The 18,873-nt window shown below is 40.9% G+C and overlaps 1 protein-coding gene and 1 non-coding gene across 4 annotated transcripts; one reads left to right on the top strand and one right to left on the bottom strand.

The window, feature by feature from the left end:
* Window positions 1-200: 200 nt before the first annotated feature.
* MGARP (mitochondria localized glutamic acid rich protein) lies at window positions 201-18,083 on the bottom strand. 3 transcript variants are annotated; one of them, XM_053216952.1, is made up of 4 exons: window positions 15,871-18,083; window positions 8,364-8,467; window positions 2,378-2,471; window positions 201-1,034 (listed from the first exon to the last, which is right to left on the bottom strand). In XM_053216952.1, the coding sequence occupies exons 2-4, from the start codon at window positions 8,451-8,453 to the stop codon at window positions 589-591; spliced, it is 630 nt and encodes a 209-aa protein (XP_053072927.1). In that variant the 5' UTR covers window positions 8,454-8,467; window positions 15,871-18,083; the 3' UTR covers window positions 201-588. The 3 variants fall into 3 exon arrangements, with proteins under 3 accessions (XP_053072927.1, XP_026922147.1, XP_053072928.1); XM_027066346.2 differs by lacking the exon at window positions 15,871-18,083 and adding an exon at window positions 12,314-12,920; XM_053216953.1 differs by lacking the exon at window positions 15,871-18,083 and adding an exon at window positions 11,277-12,283.
* On the top strand, window positions 4,551-4,635 carry TRNAQ-UUG (transfer RNA glutamine (anticodon UUG)). Its single transcript has one exon. It is a non-coding gene; the product is annotated as a tRNA-Gln (tRNA).
* Window positions 18,084-18,873: the final 790 nt, after the last annotated feature.

The following is an 18,873-nucleotide window of genomic DNA, read 5'->3' as shown; positions in this document are numbered from 1 at the left end:
ACTGAAATGAAAACCTTGGCACAATCCCCCATGTAATATAGATGGGAGAATGGATATATATATTGTTATATGTAGAGTTCTCCATAGATTATATGTTTTCTTCGATTGTTCATGTGATGCTATATTACACATAGTTCTTTGATATTATATATTATACATTATTTATACATATAAATATTAGCAAGTAAAAATAGAAGCACTGAAGATTTTCCAATTTTATTTAAATGAGTTCAAATCAAAACTCAAGAATCTAGAATCACAAACATTAAAATAAGGTACAGGTCTAGCAAAATTAAAGTGAATGCAGGTAGCTCAATGCTATGATGTAAAACTTAAATTCAGAGATGGAACTCTTTAAGCTGTTTACTGCAATGTCATGTTCTGAACTCAGAGAGCAGGAAACTATTCAGACATGTAAAGCCTCAAATCTCTCAATCCTGAAATCTATCAGTAGATGCCAAAAATCTTCAAGGCACATTAAAGGTTTCTAGAAAAGAAGCCTATTTTAAAACTAAGATTACTGAAACTACAAAAGCACCTATCAGATACTCTATGGCCTTTTTCACTGAGGTGTCACTCAGCATGAGATCAGCCTTGAGCAGAGGCTGCCTCAGAACCAACACTGGCTTCCTCCTGTAAATCATCCCCAGCGGAGGATTCTGACTCAGCTGGAGGACTCTCTTCTTCCAGTTCAGCAGTTTCACCAGAGCGTTCCTTCTCTGTTGTCCCTTTATCATTACTGATGGCAACAGCTTCATCCAAAGCTGCATTCTGAACCTCTGAGGGCATTTCAGTGCTGATTTCTGCCACTGTGCTGGGTGCTGCATTTGTAACCTCTGCCCCAGCTTCAGCACTGACCGTGTCTGTCTCCACCAGAGCGTCCTCCAAATCACCTGGTCGGGCTGAAGCCTCTCTCGTGGCTGCACCTGTAGCATCCGGGGCATCTTCTGCATCTGCCTCCTGTACTTCCACTAAAGACGCTTCAGGGACTTCTGAACTTGCTCTCTCAGCTTCCACACGGTTCTCTTTTTCACCTTTAAGATTTAGCCCATGAAGCAAAGTATTAATTTAAAGAGCACAAGAATACAGTAGAACACTGTGCAGCCATGTTTAAAAATGTGACAAATCTGTATATACTGATAGAAGTGGTCCTTAAGGTAGACTGTTATGTGAAAAAAGCAAGGAAAAGAGCAATGTAGACCATAGGGGACTATTTATCTTAGGACAAAAGGAGGGTAAGATACACCTAGATAGTTTTTATTTGCAAAGACTCTCTCTAGGAGGATACAAAGAAACCGGTACTATTGGTTGCCTCTGGGAACGGATAATGTGGATCTGCTTTTTCATAACCCCTTTTGAATCTGTTAAACTTAAAAAAAATAATTTACATATATTATTTATTTATATACAAAGAACATGAAAATAAACAGCCAACATGTCATGTGAAATAGCATGGGAAAGCAGCCAACTTACTAGTTGATGACTGAGCAATCACTAATCCTCTCTGAACCTCAGTTTTATCACCTGTAAAATGGGGATAACGATAATACCTACCTCACAGAGCTATTGTAAGGTTTGATTAAAATAATGTGCATGAAGAGGGGTTTAAAACCAAAAGTGCTATGGAAATGCTGTATTTTATTATTATTACCATCAGCCTTCTCATGATTATAGTCAATAATGTTTATTGATGATATTCCATTGCTTACTGTTGTCATGACTAAAAGGTTAACATTGGTTCATCAGCAGCTATTATCTCTGTCCCTAAATAGTGATCATAGTAATTGATAATAATGGCATTATAACTGAGATGGAAAAAAGCATTTAAAGCAAGCAGTTTAAGGCAACAAATATACATTAGAGTGAAAATGTAAAGCTTCTGCTCTAGTAGCTCCCATTTTCTCAATCAGACCAACTGAGGGACGTCAGAGACATGACTGACTGTACTAATGTCAAGTGGACTGTAGGCAAAGACACGAGGGTGATCTTAGACAAAACTGAAACAAAAGTTAGTTTCAGGATTTAAAAATAATAATAAGGGAAATGAAAGGTTAAGTTGCTGACAGAGACAGATACTAAAATTATGCCTGCATGAATGGAAGCCTGAGTAGGGGGAAAGTAATATTACCACACAAAGAATTCAAAGCCACTGGTCAGCAGTACAAATGTAAAACGTTTTCATTTATCTAATGCACTCATTCAAAACGTGTAACAATATTCTTTAGGTTTTGGTTGGGCTTTCCCTTTCCGAGTGAACTCCTGCCCAGAGCCATTCTGTCAGGTTAGGAAAGAAGCCACAAGCAAATAGTGTTCATTGCTAGACTAAGATAATGGAAATCAGTGCCTCAGGGGAAAAAAAATAATAAATTCACTTTACCTTGGAGTGGATGTAACTCTGCTCTGGTTTTTTCTTTCAAATTTGTTACATGTTCCGTGTGTTTGGCTTGCTCTGATGTGACTGTCTTGTAAGTCTGAAAGTAAATGTGTGCTGAAGTTTATTTCTTGAGCTCTAAGATTCATCATGCCAAGTTCAAAGGTATATACAATTCAAGTATTTATTTATTTTGAGAGAGAAAGGGAAAAAAACGAGCAGTGAAGGGATGGAGAGAGAGATTGAGTCCCAAGCAGTTTCCGAGCTGTCAACGCAGACCCTGACACAGGGCTCGATCTCACAAACCGTGAGATCATGACCTGAATCAAAATCAAGAGTCAGACAGGGGCACCTGCGTGGCTCAGTCGGTTGGGCGTCCAACTTCAGCTCAGGTCATGATCTCGCGGTTCATGAATTTGAGCCCCGCGTCAGGCTCTGTGCTGACAGCTCAGAGCCTGGAGCCTGCTTCAGGTTCTATGTCTCCCTCTCTATCTGACCCTCCCCGGCTCATGTTCTGTCTGTCTCTCTCTCAGAAATAAATAAACACTAAAAAAAAAAAGAGTCAGACACTTAACCGACTGAGCCACCCAGGTGCCCCCAAAAGTATATACAATTCAAAGATGAGAAACCAATGTCACCATCTACTATTTTGTTTCTCCTTTGGAAACTTTTGTTATTAAGTAGAATACTTTAAACAGGAAAAAAACAAATGCTCTAACAGGAGTCAAAGATAACAGAAAACACACAGTAGATAGAAAGATGAAGACAAAGAGGAAAAAATAAATTATGTTAGAATCAAATATTCTGACAGGCATTTATAAATATTCTCTAGTATTTATTCCAGGGAAACGGAAACTTACGTGCACACAAAAACCTGCACGCAAATGTTCACGGTTGCTTTATCTGTAATAGCCAAAAGTTGTAATCAATCTGGATGCCCTACAACAGTTGAATGGTTAAACAAACTGTGGTACATTCATAGCATGGAACACTACTCAGCAACAAAGAGGAATGAACTGTACATACAAGTGTAACAACTTGGATGAATCTCCAGGTAATTATGCTGAGTGGAAAAAAAAGCCAGTCTCAAAAGGTTATACAGCTTATGATTCCATTCATGTAACATTCTTGAAATGAAAAGTTATAGAAACATGGGGAGCCTGGGTGGCTCAGTCGGTTAAGCGACCGACTTCAGCTCAGGTCATGATCTCTCGGTTTGTGGGTTTGAGCCATGCATCAGGCTCTGTGCTGACAGCTCAGAGCCTGGAGCCTGCTTCAGATTCTGTGTGTGTGTCTCTCTCTCTCTACCTCCCACCCTGCTCATGCTCTGTCTCTCTCTGTCTCTCAGAAGTGAATAAACATAAAAAAATAAAATACAATAAAAAAGAAAAGTTCTAGAAACAGAGAAGAGATTAGTGGTTGCCAGGGACAGGAAGAAGGAATGGGAGGGCAAAAGAAAGTGAGTGCAATTATAAAAGGGCTACACAAGGGATCCTGTATCTTGACAGTGGTGGTGAATATATGAATCTACGCATGTGACAGAACTGCCCAGAAGTAAATACACACACAGATACACGTGCATGTGAAAGTGGTGAAATCTGAATAAGGTCAATGGATATTATCAATGTCCACTTCCTGGTTGTGATATTGAATTATAGCTATGAAAAGATATTGATCACAGGGGGAAATGAGGCAAAGACCATATTATATCTCTTGATATTAGCTCTTATAACTACACGTGAAACGCAATCATCTCCAAATAAAAAGTTTTTAAAAAATCTTCCAAAATGGCATTTTTGTAGACCCGAATGAATATTTCTTAAATAAGCTAGGGTTATTCCTTATAAGCAGCTCTATGACCTGACTATGGGTTATGTGAAAAACAGAATTAGGAACAAAGGTTATCTTAATCATAGATACAACGTGCAGGCTTCCTTTCATTCAAGTAGAGTCATCTCTGACCTGTACTCATATTAGCCAATGAAATTCTAAAGATGAAAATCTCACTAGTTAGATAATATCGTTTATATTATCTCACATTTTAAAAGGTGTAGGTAGTGTTTTATCGCTTAATGGTAGGATTACAGATTTTTTTAGATTTGTATATTTATATATAGTATTCCCAAAATTTTAATAGTCATAAACCAAGCATATTATTAAAAATTGTACTTTGCGGGGCGCCTGGGTAGCTCAGTTGGTTGAGCGCCTGACTTTGGCTCAGGTCATGATCTCACAGTTCGTGGGTTCGAGCCCCACGTCAGGCTCTGTGCCGACAGCTCAGAGCCTGGAGCCTGCTTTGGATTCTGTGTCTCCCTCTCTCTCTGCCCTTCCCCTGCTCATGCTCTGTCTCTCTCTCTCTCTCTCAAAAATAAATAAACATTAAAAATTTTTTCTTTAAAAATTGTACTTTGCAAATTACAGGCCATTTTATAAGATTTTAAAATTAGGCTCTAAAAATGGAAAATCTATGACCTCGAGGGTGAAAATGATACCAAAGCAGCCCTAACAAACCCCTTCGAGTTTGGTGAGTTCAGACTTCATCTGGGTTTGAAACATACAGAGCAAACAGGGCCAGCAGGAATGCCCACCACCATTTCCAAATAAAAGCAGGGAATACTTTCCTGGTAGGGTGGAAGCTCCTGAAAGCTATAATACCACTGTGCTGAGTCAGCACCCTGCGCCCTCAGTTCTCACTACCCTAAAGCTGAGCCTGTGCGGAAGTTCACAGTTTGTCCCTGAAATGACCATCCCAGCAGCAACATCCCAGGGAACATTAGCCTACAATACAAGGTGAGAAAAAAGACTAGTGTAGGCAGAATCAAAGAGACCATGGTATTAGAATGATTCATACTCACGTGTGGCCAAGAGAATCTAGCTTTTCCAAATCTAACACGGTGAAACACAGAGTAGAAGAAAGGCCTATCGGAAGAGGCCTTTGGAAAGCCTCAAATCTAGACTTTCAAAGTTATTTCCAAGTGATATTATATATGAAATATAAGCATTTAAAATATCCCACAAATATCTCAGACCCTGAAAAAACTGAAGTGACCTGGGCCTCTCTCAGATTCCAAGAGGCCCTCGTAATAGAAGATTTTACTTGGAAATAAAAAACCGGCTACGGAGCAACTCTGGATTCAATTCAGATCAATCTAATACAGAATTTGTTTTAGTACAGGACAAAGAAGGGAAGGAGGACTTCAATACAGGTTTTCAAGGGCCTCACATTCTGTATTTCCTCCTGACAATAGCCTAAGGTTCTTGGGAGTTAACTCTTCCAACATTCCAGAATAAAACCACATATTCTTGGGGGGCCTAGGTGGCTCAGTCAGTTAAATGTCCAACTCTTGACTTCGGCTCAGGTCACACGATCTAGCAGTTCATGAGTTTGAGCCCTGCATGGAGCTCTGTCCTGACAGTGTGGAGCCTGCTTGGGAGTCTCTCTGCCCCTCCCCCCACTCATGCTCACACTCTCTCACACTCTCTCTCAAAATAAATAAATAGAGTTAAAAAAAAAAACATTTAAAAGTTATTTAAAAAAGGGGCACCTGGGTGGCTCAGTCAGTTGTGCGTCCGACTTTGGCTCAGGTCATGATCTCCTGGTTCCTGAGTTTGAGCCCCACATGCTGTCAGTCTGTCAGTGTGCAGCTCACTTTGGATCCTCTGTCCCCCTCTCTCTGCACCTCCCCAACTTGCACTGTCCCAAAAATAAATAAATATAAAAACTGTTTTTATTTATTTAAAAAATAAACACAAATTCTTAGAGGTGGAAAGAGAGTTGGAGATCATCACCTTGTCCAACTTCCACTCCCATCGTGAGAGAACAAGGCCAGAGAGGGCTCGCAGGAGCGGCCTGCTTATAACCTTCCAGTGTAAGGCTGCTTTTGCAAAGAAAGATTTGATGGACTGGAGAGGTTCATGTCTGGCACTAATAAACATAGTCATGGGTAGAGTGAGCTCCAGATGAAATTCCGTCTTCCAGCTCCTCACATAATCACATGGCCTAGTCCAATCTCTGTTTCTCCAGTGGCCTACATCCGATGATAGTAGCCCTGGGCAGTGAATTCAACATTAAGCAGTAGAAAGATAGCGGAAGGAAAGGAATCTGGGTATGAGTGAAAGCTGACAGATCAGTGGAGGACAATAATATAAGTGCATGTTTGAAGTTTCCTGGTTTCTCGAGGCTCTCAAAATTCTGAAGATTAGAGGAAGTATTTTGGTTTGGCCGTTTACATAATCCTTCAAACTGTTCCTAGTTATGACTAAAAATCCCTTTATGCATATTTCTGTAGGGTCAAACCAAAACGTAGTGATTGTGTACTCTTAGAATTTCTGAAGAATTTATATTTATTTTACTTTTATTCAAAATGAAGATTAAATTTTGATTTAGAAAATTTATGGCAAAATGATTCATACAGATTTATCTTATTTAAAGCACAATTATTCCATCATTTTAGCTCCAAAGTCACACTATTAAAAGCTTTGTTTCACAGTGGTTCCCTGGGAGGAAAACATTTTTTTTTTCATTTTACATTGTCTATTTTAAATATTTATTTATTTTTTTTTCTTTCATTTATTTATTGAGAGAGATAGCATGCAGCAGCAGAGAAGGGGCACAGAGATTGAGAGATTGAGAGACAGAGAGACAGAGAGAAAGAGAATCCCAAGCAGACTCCACAATGTCAGTGCGGAGCCCAACATGGGCCTGAAGCTCACAGACCATGAGATGGTGACCTGAGCTAAAATCGAGAGTCGGATGCTAACCGACTGAGCCACCCAGGTACCCCTATTTGGAATCTTAAAAAAAATGTATGAATATGGGGTGCTTGGGTGGCTCCGTTGGTTGAATGTCTGACCTCAGCTCAGGTCACGATCTCACAGTGCCTGGGTTCGAGCCCCCAAGTTGGGGTCTGTGCTCACAGCTGATCCTGGAACCTGCTTCAGATTCTGTGTCTCCTTCTCTCTCTGCCCCTCCCCCACTCACACTCCTTCTTTGTCTCACAAAAATAAATAAATGTAAAAAAATGTTAATAAAATGTATGAATAAATATTTTTTAAAAATAATGAAAATGTATAAAGATATATAAAATTAATAAAAACTATGGCGACAGTAAAAAAGATTGGGGGAGGAAAGAATGAATAGGTGAACACAGGGGATGTTTAGGGCAGTGAAACTACTCTGTATGATACCATTAATGGTGGATATATATCATGATACATTTGTCCAAGCTCAAAGAATGTACAATACCAAGAGTGAACCCTAATGTACACAAAACACTTTAGTTAATAGTAATGTTTTGATATTGACTCAGCAGTTGTAACGAATGTACCACACTAATGTGAGATTGTTGATGGGAGGAGGGCTGGGCGGAGGTATGAGAACTCTGTACTTTCTGTTCATTTTCCTGTGAACCTAAAATGCTCTAAAAAATAGTCTATTTGTTTTAAGTTAATCTTTCAAAATAGTTCTTGTTAAAGGGTAACAGTAGTACCTACCTTATAGAATCACTAATTACTAAATGGGCCTTGAGTCTGTCATATGATAAACACTCAAATATCATTTCTTATTATTAGTATTTATAAATTTTTTAATGTTTATTTTTGACAGAGAGAGAGAGACATGGAATGTGAGTGGGGGAGGGTCAGAGAGAGAGGGAGACACAGAATCTGAAGGAAGCTCCAGGCTCTGAGTTGTCAGCACAGAGTGTGATGTGGGGCTCGAACTCACAAACTGTGCGATCATGACCTGAGCCAAAGTCGGACACCTAACCTACTGAGCCACCCAGGCGCCCCTTATTAGTATTTATAACATCATTTTTACAGAAAGTCACCTATACTTGGCAGTATTAAGAAATGGTGATTTCATACTTAAAAAAATCTTCATAATCTTATATATTTAATTAATCCCGTGCCCTGACCTTGACAATGCTTTGAGTTTTACCACAGGTTGTAAAATATATGAATTCCTGAATATTTTGTTTATTTAAACACTTACATAATATCCACCAGCACTGACTGTGACACCTACAACCAGATAATAGATCATATTTGATCCAGATGATCCAGGCAACTTGTTAGACGACATCAAGCGAAGAGATGCTAGGAAAACAAGTTTAAACACAGTTAGCTCCACCAGTTACGCAAAACTATTTAAAATAATTATATCTTAAAAAAATTTTTCCCCTTCAGTGAACTTAGAATCTACTGACATCAAGTGATTTTAGCTTAAGGGAATACAGTATTACAAGGTAGGGTAGTAATTCCATTTGACATTTTCCCAATCTAATTTGATTAAGTACTTATGAAACCTGTCAGCTTTATGCTCAGCATCATGCTTTTCTTGGAAGGAGTGCAGGCGTGGGTAAGGTGAAGTGACAAAAGCACTGACCGATTTTAACAAACAAGATGCAAAAGAAATTCATTTGCTGTATGTACTCCACCACAGGATTCATTGGAAAAGATCATTCTTCCAAAAAAACGAATTAAATATATTTGTACTTAAAATTTACATGCTAAGTAAAACATGTTGAAATCCAACACATTTCTATAAATCTGTAATACAAATGTATAGGTAGGAAAAAAAATCTTAACTTTTCCAACGTAAAGCCTTTAAAGATGGGCAGATATAAGCTTTTTAAGACAAATGTTGCAAAAAGGTCATGTTTGAAATGAAACTACAATTCTGTACAAACTAATAGAAATAGATAAAGTTCCTGTATTATTATGTTTAAAAATACTTACTCTGTAGTGCTAAAACTTGTATATGCCATATGCTCTGGAATTAAAATGTTTATAATAGACTCAAAGCTAGAAAGAGCTTAAAGTTCATATAGCTCAAATTCCTTAAAGATAAAAAAGTAGAGACATGTATTCATTCAACAAATACAGCTGAGCACCTCCTATGTCTTTGGCATTGTTAGCGTCGTTAAGGACATAACTGTGAACAAGATCTACAAGGTCCCTAGCCTCAAGTAGCTCACAGTGTACACGGAGGGAACAAATGTACAGACAAATGATTGCGATGCAATATGACAACTGCTAGAACAGATGTAAGTAGAAGTTGCAACCACAGCATGAAAACTCAGTGAAAAACCTCAGCTAGGTGGCTCAAGGTAGCTGTCACAGTTGAAAAGAGATGACCTGGACTTTGAAGGAAAGTAGAGGAGATGGTCAGATAAATAAGGGAAGAGAAAACTGCACTGGAGGCAGAAGGCATGGCACGGCGTGCAAAAGCAGGAGAGTTGTATGACTGGGAAAGTGCAAAGTAACTGGAAGTGGCCTGGCATAGAGTATGAGGACTAGTAAGAAGTTTTGATTTGCAGAGGGCAAGTCTTAAGACATTTGCACTGATTATCAACTTTTGTAGTAGCAGTATTGGAAAGATTTTGTATGTGTATTTTTAGTTTAGATATAAATGACCTTCTCCTGGAAAAAATATTTTTTCCACAAAAATGTACCCAAGGAGGTTATCATAAGAGGTTATGGCTTTGACTTGTAGTGGGGCTTTTGTTGGTTTAAACATACATCTGTTATTAAGCAGGGAATATGTAGCTTCCATAGTTGACAACCAGACAGACGACATATTAAGAAGATTAGGGACGCCTGGTTGGTTCAGTTGGAAGAGCATGCAACTCTTGATCTCCGGGTGGTGAATCTGAGTTCAAGCCCCGCATCAGGCTCCGTGCTGATGGTGTGGAGCCTGCTTGGGATTCTGTCTCTCCTCTTTGCCCCTCACCTGCTTGCTCTCTCTCTCTCTCAAAATAAATTTAAAAAATAATAAAAGAGCAATGAAATATGAAATAAATGTTTAATAAAGATTAAATTTGAGCATATCCATACAATGTGAAAGACATTAGAAGTTTTGCAGAAGAATATTTACTTACATGAGAAAATATTTACAATATATGAAATGAAAAGTTATAACAGAATAATCTATACAGTTCGTATATATCTCAGTTCCTAGAAGCAATGTGGGTAAGAAAAAAAAAAAATGTAAGAGGAAGAAAAGTCTGGAGCATTATATATACTAAAACTTAAATGGTGGTATTCACTGAGTGGTTGGATTACAGATGACTTCTCTTTTGCCTTTCTGTGTTCCTTCCAATGATCTTTTACAAACCCAAATTATTTATTCATTAAGAGTTACATGTTTTAAAAGCAAAAGCCAGACAACAAAATTTGATGAGGCACGCTAAAATTTGACCCTTCGATAAAACTGAAAGTTTTATGTTTCAACAAAACAGAAAGTACCAATAAAAGGTTAATGTCCATGACTAAAGCCAAATTTCCAGTCAATAATATTTCTTAAAATACATAAACAAATCAGTGCTACACAAAAAGGAATGAGATGAAAATTAGAATAAGATCAGTGCTGCTACAACCAGTATTGCTAACTGCCGATTTAGAATTTTTAACCTACTTTTTCCCTTACCCCAAGTTGAGGCGGAAATTATTTGAAACGCGCAGCTAACAAAAGAGGTGCGTATGTTTGTGCCTGATGACGGTGGTGGGTGCGGGAGATAACGCAGAAGAAGGCCACGGTCAGGGGACTCCTCTCTCTCCCCACCCCACCCCACCCCACCCCACCTCCCGGTCACAACGGCCTCCTTATCTTCAGAAGCTTAAAATTAATGGATTCTATTTCGTCAGTGACAAAAAATTGCTGTATTTCGGTATAAAGATCAAGGAAAACGAGGATGCCTTATTTCTGTGACTTGTGATGCAGCTTCTTCCCACCAGTATTTTAAGAGAAAAATAAAGCTAGCTGGACAGACCTTCCTCCCTTCCCACGACCACCATCACCACCTCGGGCCTAACCAGGGGAGGGAGGGGAATCGGCCCATGGAATTTTCCGCAGGAGTGTTTCTCTCTTTCTCGGGCACCAATGCGCGCTCTGGGCTAAAACTACCTGACAAGCCTCAGGAAGTGAGGCGAAGTGCAGGGGGAAGTAAGAACTTCCCGAGAGGTTATCTAAAAGCCGCCGGGCTATGCGGGACGGGAAGGAGACGGGAGACGGAGGAGGTGCGGGAAGAGCGGCGGGCGCTGAGCTGCGCCGGAGCGCAAAGCCGGGCCGGGGGCCGCGGGCTGCAGGAGGGAAAACACGCATGCTCACACTCAGTAAGCACCTACAACGTTCCAGGCACTAGAATAGGCGCTCTCGTGTAAGTCAAGTTTTAGTTAAGAAGCTTCCAGCTCACGCCTAAACGTCCCCTTTAGGAAATTTCTGAAGACGCTCCCTCTTCCCCAGCGTCCCCAGATCTAAAGGTGACGGACACTGCAGCGACAGAGCCGAGCAGCTGGATAGCTCCAGGTGTCCGTGCCGTCCCGAAGGAAAGCGCTTCGAAGGCTCTCGGGGTTCAGGCTGCCGAGCCCCGGACAAGCCGTTAGTTTACTTACTCAGGAGCATTTACCCAACATTTACTGCGCCCGCACTCCCCAACCCCCGCCCCGCCCCGCCCTGCGGGGCTCGCAGATGAGCGTCCATCTACCCAACCGTTCCTCCGCTTCCTCACGTAGGTGGAGAGCGCACTGGTCCCTATTCTAACAAAAAGAGCAAGCTACGCGTACGTCAGCCAGGCACTTCTCGAAGCGCTTTTAACCACACGCTAACTCATTAAAACTCACAACCATTATTGTCCCCATTTTAGAGATGAGGAAAGTGAGATTAAATCACTTGCCCAAGATCAAGATTTCGAACCCAGGAAGCCTACTCCGCATTCAGAAGCCGCTCTGGGAAGGCCCCCTACTCCCAAAGTCTTCAAGAGCTTAGGGGCGTCTTCCCCGCGCCTTTCCTCAATTCCTCCCCCCTTTCCTCAACCCCTGGCTTCTGCAGCTCGAGCCTCTTTGGGCCCACTGGGTGCCGGCGGGTACGCGGGCGCCTCAAAACCCGCGCGGGAGGCGCCTGTCCTCTGCAGGCTTGGACGCCCGGGCCGGCGCGGCACTCACCGTCCTTCCGGAGCGGCGCGGGGCCGGGGGGCGCCCTCAGAGGCAGCGCCAGGGTCTTGGAGACCGCCCTGCGGAGATACATCGCGCCCACTGCCCGCCGCGCTGCAGACTCTGCACCCTTAGCGCGCGGTGCCAGGCGCGGGAGCCCCGGCGAGCCCCGCCCCGGGGAGGAGCGCAGACCCCCTCCCAGCGCCTCCGCGCGGGCCCGGGGAGCTGGGGAGCGGCTGTTCTGGCGCTTCTTCCTCCCCCAACCCTATCTCCAGACTGTTGCTTTCTCCCGGGTCTCGGAAGCTAGCTGGTCGCGCCTTCTTAGACAAGGGATCGGAAACCGGGAAGTCACCATCACCTGCCTGCCCCGTATTGTTCCAATGAGTGGAACTCCACAGAACAGGCTGGAAATGTTTAGGGATTCGCGTCGTAAGATGGATCTGGTTTATCATGCGGGGTGATATCTGACCCCATTTTAAGTCACACAGTCCGTTAGCTTTCCCCAGGAGTGGAAAGGCTAGCGGGAAGTTTCCTGGAGACGGAGCGAGGAGTAGCCTCAGCCTTCCATCAGTGCAGTGGGTGATGTTCAGAATCCCAAGAAAATTCCCAGGCAATAGCTGAATCTCCAGGCAACTCACTGTTACAGAGACCTTAAATACAAAGTCCAAAAATGCTGTATATTCCTCTCTTGGATGTGAAATTGGTATTTCCATATGAACCAAAAACGCTGAACTATTAGTTTCTTGCCCCAGATTTCAATTTCTTGCCTCATTGTGGCTACAAGAATTTGTCATGATTTGAATATGGAAACCAGTAATTTATGCTTATAGAATTTTCTAAATGATTAATTTTGTGAAGACATGTTTCCTACTATGATAATCCCTCATTGGATCACTGGGTGGCTCAGTCGGTTAAGCATTCGTTCGGCTCTTGATTTCAGCTCAGGTCAGGATCTCAAGATTTATGAAATCCAGCCCCACAATGGCCTCCTTGCTGACAGCACAGAACCTGCTTGGGATTCTCTCTCTCCCTATCCCTCTGCTCCTCCCTTGCTCTTGCTCGCTCTCTCTTAAAAATAAATAAATAAACATTTAAAAAAGATATTTATAATGTTCCCTAATATATGTTTGGCACTTGATAGTTTATAAAGCACTTGCACATATATTATCTCCTTTAATTCTCATTTCAACCCTCTGGGGAAGATGGTAATTACTACCTTTAGCAAATGGCTTGGTGGTAGGGAGGAATGTCCAGGGACTGATGGTCATGGATTAAAAAATAAAGGACATGACCTTAGTTCTAGTTTCAAGTTCTTTTGCATGTTACAGGCACATTTGCTCATTTGCTATTTGAATAAACACTCCTCAGAGACTCTACTTCTGCACCCAACTCTAGTAATATTTAACATACTCTCACTTGAAGAATACAAAGTCAGAACTGGGTTTTTGATACTCAGAGCAGCTAGCTATCCCTAGTGATTAAACACTTAATAAGAGCAATTAGGTAACCTGTAGTTGAGAGATCAAATTTAGATTTCCAAGCAGCACAAGAAGGGGCTAGGACTCCACCAAAAAATTGGTAGTCCTGAAAGTAGCAAAATGCAGGTGAGTGCACTTACTACCTTGACCAGCATCAAGTACACATTCTCTGGCAACTAGGGGTTAGCTATCTAAATGAATTAATTGCATGCATTGTACTGTCATTTAATGTGTTGGAGGCTCCCCTGAAAAAGGATTCTTTCATCAACTATAAATGATGGTGGTTCTCAGGACACTGTTCCAGGCTCCTCTTCAGAATCCAGTTGTATACTCAGAGTCTGGGTATAGTCTGAGGTCTTCTGCATCACCCCCAGGTTGCATAGTATCCATCCAATCTCAGTCAAACTGTAAGTGTCTGTCAAAGTGCTTACAAGATGCTAGGGACTATGCTAGATGCTGGAGATTGGTTATAATTTATTTCACAAGGCACTGTTCCAAGGCATTATCCAATGAATAAGATAAAATTTCTGCTGTCACATAGATGTTTTAGTTGCAGATAAATAAGACACAGAACCAGCATCTTTTCTTAGATGTAGCTACCAAGTCCACTATCAATGGGGCCAATGATGGCACAGAAATCTCTGATCAGATATTAATAATAAATGTAATTAAGGGGTTTGTTAAAACCAAACTAGTTTTAACACTGCAAACCAACTGGTTTAAACAATGCAAGAATAACACACATATATAGGACTTTTGAAGCTTTTCCCAGAGTATTGTCACATCTACTTTTGTAGTTCATCCTAACAGTCCCAAAGGATATTGGGATAATGTTGATTATCCTTTTATCACCTGTGAGAAAAAACTGAGGTAGTATAATACTGTGGTTAAGAGCATGAGTTTGGTGGGAATGCAAGCTGGTGCAGCCACTCTGGAAAACAGTATGGAGGTTCTTCAAAAAACTAAAAATAGAACTACCCTACGACCCAGCAATTGCACTACTAGGCATTTATCCATGGGATACAGGTGTGCTGTTTCAAAGGGACACATGCACCCCCATGTTTATAGCAGGACTATCAACAATAGCCAAAGTATGGAAAGAGCCCAAATGTCCATCAATGGATGAATGGATACAGAAAATGTGGTATATATACATACATACAATGGTGTATTTCTCGGCAATCAAAAAGAATGAAATCTTGCCATTTGCAACTACGTGGATGGAACTGTAGGGTATTATGCTTAGTGAAATTAGAGAAAAAACAAAAATCATATGACTTCATTCATATGAGGACTTTAAGAGACAAAACAGATGAACATAAGGGAAGGGAAACAAAAATAATATAAAAACAGGGAGGGGACAAAACAGAAGAGATTCATAAATATGGAGAACAAACAGGGTTACTAGAGGGATTGTGGAGGGGGGATGGGCTAAGTGAGTAAGGGGCACTAAGGAATCTATTCCTGAAATCATTGTTGCACTATATGCTAACTAATTTAGATGTAAATTTAAAAAAATAAAAAATTAAATTAAAAAAAAAAAGAGCATGAGTTTGGGAGCCAGATACCTGGTGTTTTCCTGATTTGAGTAAAATGTGGACAGTTCCTTTATTCATAGGGTTGATGTGAGCTCTAATGCACATTAGGTACGAAACATACTCAGCTATTTGGGAGGAGCAGTGGTAGATTCTGAGTTCTAGCCCAAGTTAGAGCTCAAGGCTTCCTTTACCTTTACCATATTCTGCTGTCTTTCAATGCACACACGACAGGATCTATTGTATACCACTCTCTTATTATTTGGCAAGATCTAGTGGGGAGATTATCGTGTTCTTTAGGTTGGATGTGGCCATCCCAGCTGGGAAAGGCAAGAGCTGTAGATAAACCATGCCACTCTCCAGATCCTTATCCATCTTAGCTAAAAGCTCAGTGCCTCTTGTTTCCTCTTTTTTTTTTTTTTTCAAGTAAGCACTGTGCCCTGAAGTGGGGCTCAAACTCACAACCCCGAGATTAAAAGCAGCATACTCCACTGACTAAACCAAACAGGTGCCCCAAGCTCAATGCCTCTTGGATAGAAGGGAATTTTCTACTCACTCTACTGCTCCTGCAGAATACGTGGCTTTCCATTTTGGTGGCAAACTCTTTTCACATCATGATGAAACATTTCCCTGGAGAGGACATGTGCATGGGTTGTCAAATTTATTCTGTGGCAAGCTGTTCCTCCCAAATGCAAGAGAATTTTAACACAGGTCTTCACTATAGAACACTCTGAAATGCTCAGACAATAATTTCCCAGCTGTTAAGTCACACTGTTTATAATGCTGCCCTTGAGCACATCCTTGACATTTTTCTTGGTCTGGCTGGGAAAACAAGAATCAAGGGTCAGGGATAATTTGGCTTACTATCTAATCACAATTAGATGGAGTCCAATTGTGAGACTCCATGACTTCCTATAATTAATTGTAATTATATGGACTCCATCTAATTGTGACTGTTGACAAAGAAGATACTAGTCTTGAAAACATTCTGTTAAGGGTCGTCTACTGGAATATTAATCATACTTATTCAAGGCCTAAGTGTTATAAATTAAAAAGCAATCTTCAAAGACTGAGTGATTTCCTGGGCTCCACCAAAAGTTAGAAACAGCTGGAGGGGCTCGATCCCACGCACCTGAGATCATGACCTGAGTGGAAATCAAGTGGACGCATAACTGAGCAACCCAGGCACCCCACACCTTTGCTTTTCTGAACACCAAATTCTTAGGCTATAATCTGTACTTTCAACAGATCAATATAAAGTGAAACAATTTATAAGACTACCTAGGGAGACAAATTGGCAGATAAACACCCTTTTGATGGCCTAAAACATTTAGATGAAATGAAAGGGAAAGGTAATCAAGGTAGTAAATACTTAAATTATTCTTGGAGGTCACTCAGTACACTCCCCGTCTACTCACTCTCTCATCTGTGGTAAAATAAACATGAGATTCCCTCACACTTCTGTGTAATTTTCTTTAGGTTACTGAAACAGGTTACTACAAATTTGGATGGCTTAAATCAACAAAAATAGATTCTTTCACAGTTTGGTGCACTCCAAGTCTGAAATCAAGGTGTCAGTAGGGTCACACACCCTCTGAAACCTGTAGGGGAGAAGACTTCCTTGCCTTTTCTAGCTTCTGAGTTTGCTGATAATCCTTGGCTTATAGATGCATGATTCTAATCTCTGCCTCCATCATTACATGGCTGTTTTTTCCCTGTGTATCTGTGTCTGTTCTTCCTTTTTTTTTTTTTAAGATTTTATTTTTAAGTAATCTCTACATCCAATGTGGGGCTTGAACTCACAACCCTGAGATCAAGAGTCATATGCTCTTCCAACTGAGCCGGCCAGGCACCCCGGTGTCTGTGTCTCTTTTCATAGATATAGCAGTCATATTGGATTAAGGGTCCACTCCTGTATGAAGATCATAACTAATTACAGCTGCAACCACCTTATTTCCAAATAAGGTCACATTCTAATATACTGAGGGTTAGGACTACAACATATCTTTTAGGGGGACACAATTTAACCTATAATTTCCTATACTTGCAACTAAATTTATATAGCCTGTTCTTTCCATGGCAACTTAAACAAAGAATTTAGGTGCACCTGCTGGCTCAGTTAGAAGAGCATGCAACTCTTGATCTTGGGGTTTTGAGTTCGAGCCCCACATTGGGTGTAGAGCTTACTTAAAAATAAATGAATGCGGATCACCTGGGTGGCTCAGTAGGTTGAACGTCCAACTCTTGATTTTGGCTCAGGTCGTGATCTCATGGCTTGTGAATTCAAGCCCCACATCAGGCTCTGCACTGACAGCACAGAGTCTACTTGGGATTCTCTCTCTCCCTCTGCCCCTCCTCTGCTCATGCTCTCCCTCTCCCTCTCTCTCTCTCTCAAAATAAATAAACATTAAAAAAACTAAAAAAAATAATAATAAATGAGTAAGTGAATAACTACCCCACAGACACTAAATCTGAGAAAATGTCTACCTGATATTGACCTAACAAAAAACTTGATGGTATTTGACAAAGGATTTTGTCTGTTTTTTTTGTTTGTTTGTTTGTTGTTTTGTTTTGTTTTTGAGAGAGGGAGCCAAACAGGGGAGGGGCAGAGAGACAGGAGGAGAGAGAATCCCAAACAGGTTCCACACTATCACTGCACAGTGCCTGGAGCCTGACGTAGGTTCAATCTCAATCTCATGAACTGTGAGATCCTTACCTGATCTGAAATCAAGAGTCAGATGCTTAACTGACTGAGCTACCCAGGCTACCCCTGCATCTTTTTTTTTGTTTGCTTGTTTTTCAACGTTTTTTTTGTTGTTGTTGTTGTTGTTTTGTTTTTTTTATTTTTGGGACAGAGAGAGACAGAGCATGAACGGGGGAGGGGCAGAGAGAGAGGGAGACACAGAATCGGAAACAGGCTCCAGGCTCCGAGCCATCAGCCCAGAGCCTGACGCGGGGCTTGAACTCACGGACCACGAGATCATGACCTGGCTGAAGTCGGACGCTTAACCGACTGCGCCACCCAGGCGCCCCTTTTTGTTTTTTTTAAATGGATCTCTTACGTCATTACTAAAGAAACCATCATTTGACCAAAGATCCTCTTAGGAATTTAGAATCAGAATTATTCTTGTTCAATCCAGCTACACTCTTGAACTAAGATGTAAATCTAGGAACTATTGACTATGGCCCCTTACAATGTGGATTGAGTTAGAAAACAAAATTGTGCAAAGAAAACAGACACACAGACAGCAGGGCTAAGAACAAGAGTCTTGATAACATCTGAGTTCCAGATCCATTATTCCTGGCCCAGGTGCATTCCTGTTCTTGGTGTCTGAGTCACTCTGTATCTTCATAACCTTTTTTTAGTTTAACATAGTTTGAGTTAGGTTTCAATATTTAACTTAGAAAGCATTTTCACCAGTATCACTATGTGCACAACTCTAGGTTAGCCAAAGAATAATTTACATCTGTGCTATCCAATAAAGCAGCCACCAGCCTCATGTGGCTATTTAAATTAATGAAAATTAAATATTTAAAATTCAGTCACATTAATTGCATT

The sequence above is a fragment of the Acinonyx jubatus genome, chromosome B1, assembly GCF_027475565.1.
Source record: "Acinonyx jubatus isolate Ajub_Pintada_27869175 chromosome B1, VMU_Ajub_asm_v1.0, whole genome shotgun sequence".
Classification (NCBI taxonomy): Eukaryota; Metazoa; Chordata; class Mammalia; order Carnivora; family Felidae; genus Acinonyx; species Acinonyx jubatus.
The sequence above is the reverse complement of the archived record's forward strand: the minus strand, read 5'-3'. Positions and strand labels throughout refer to the sequence as shown.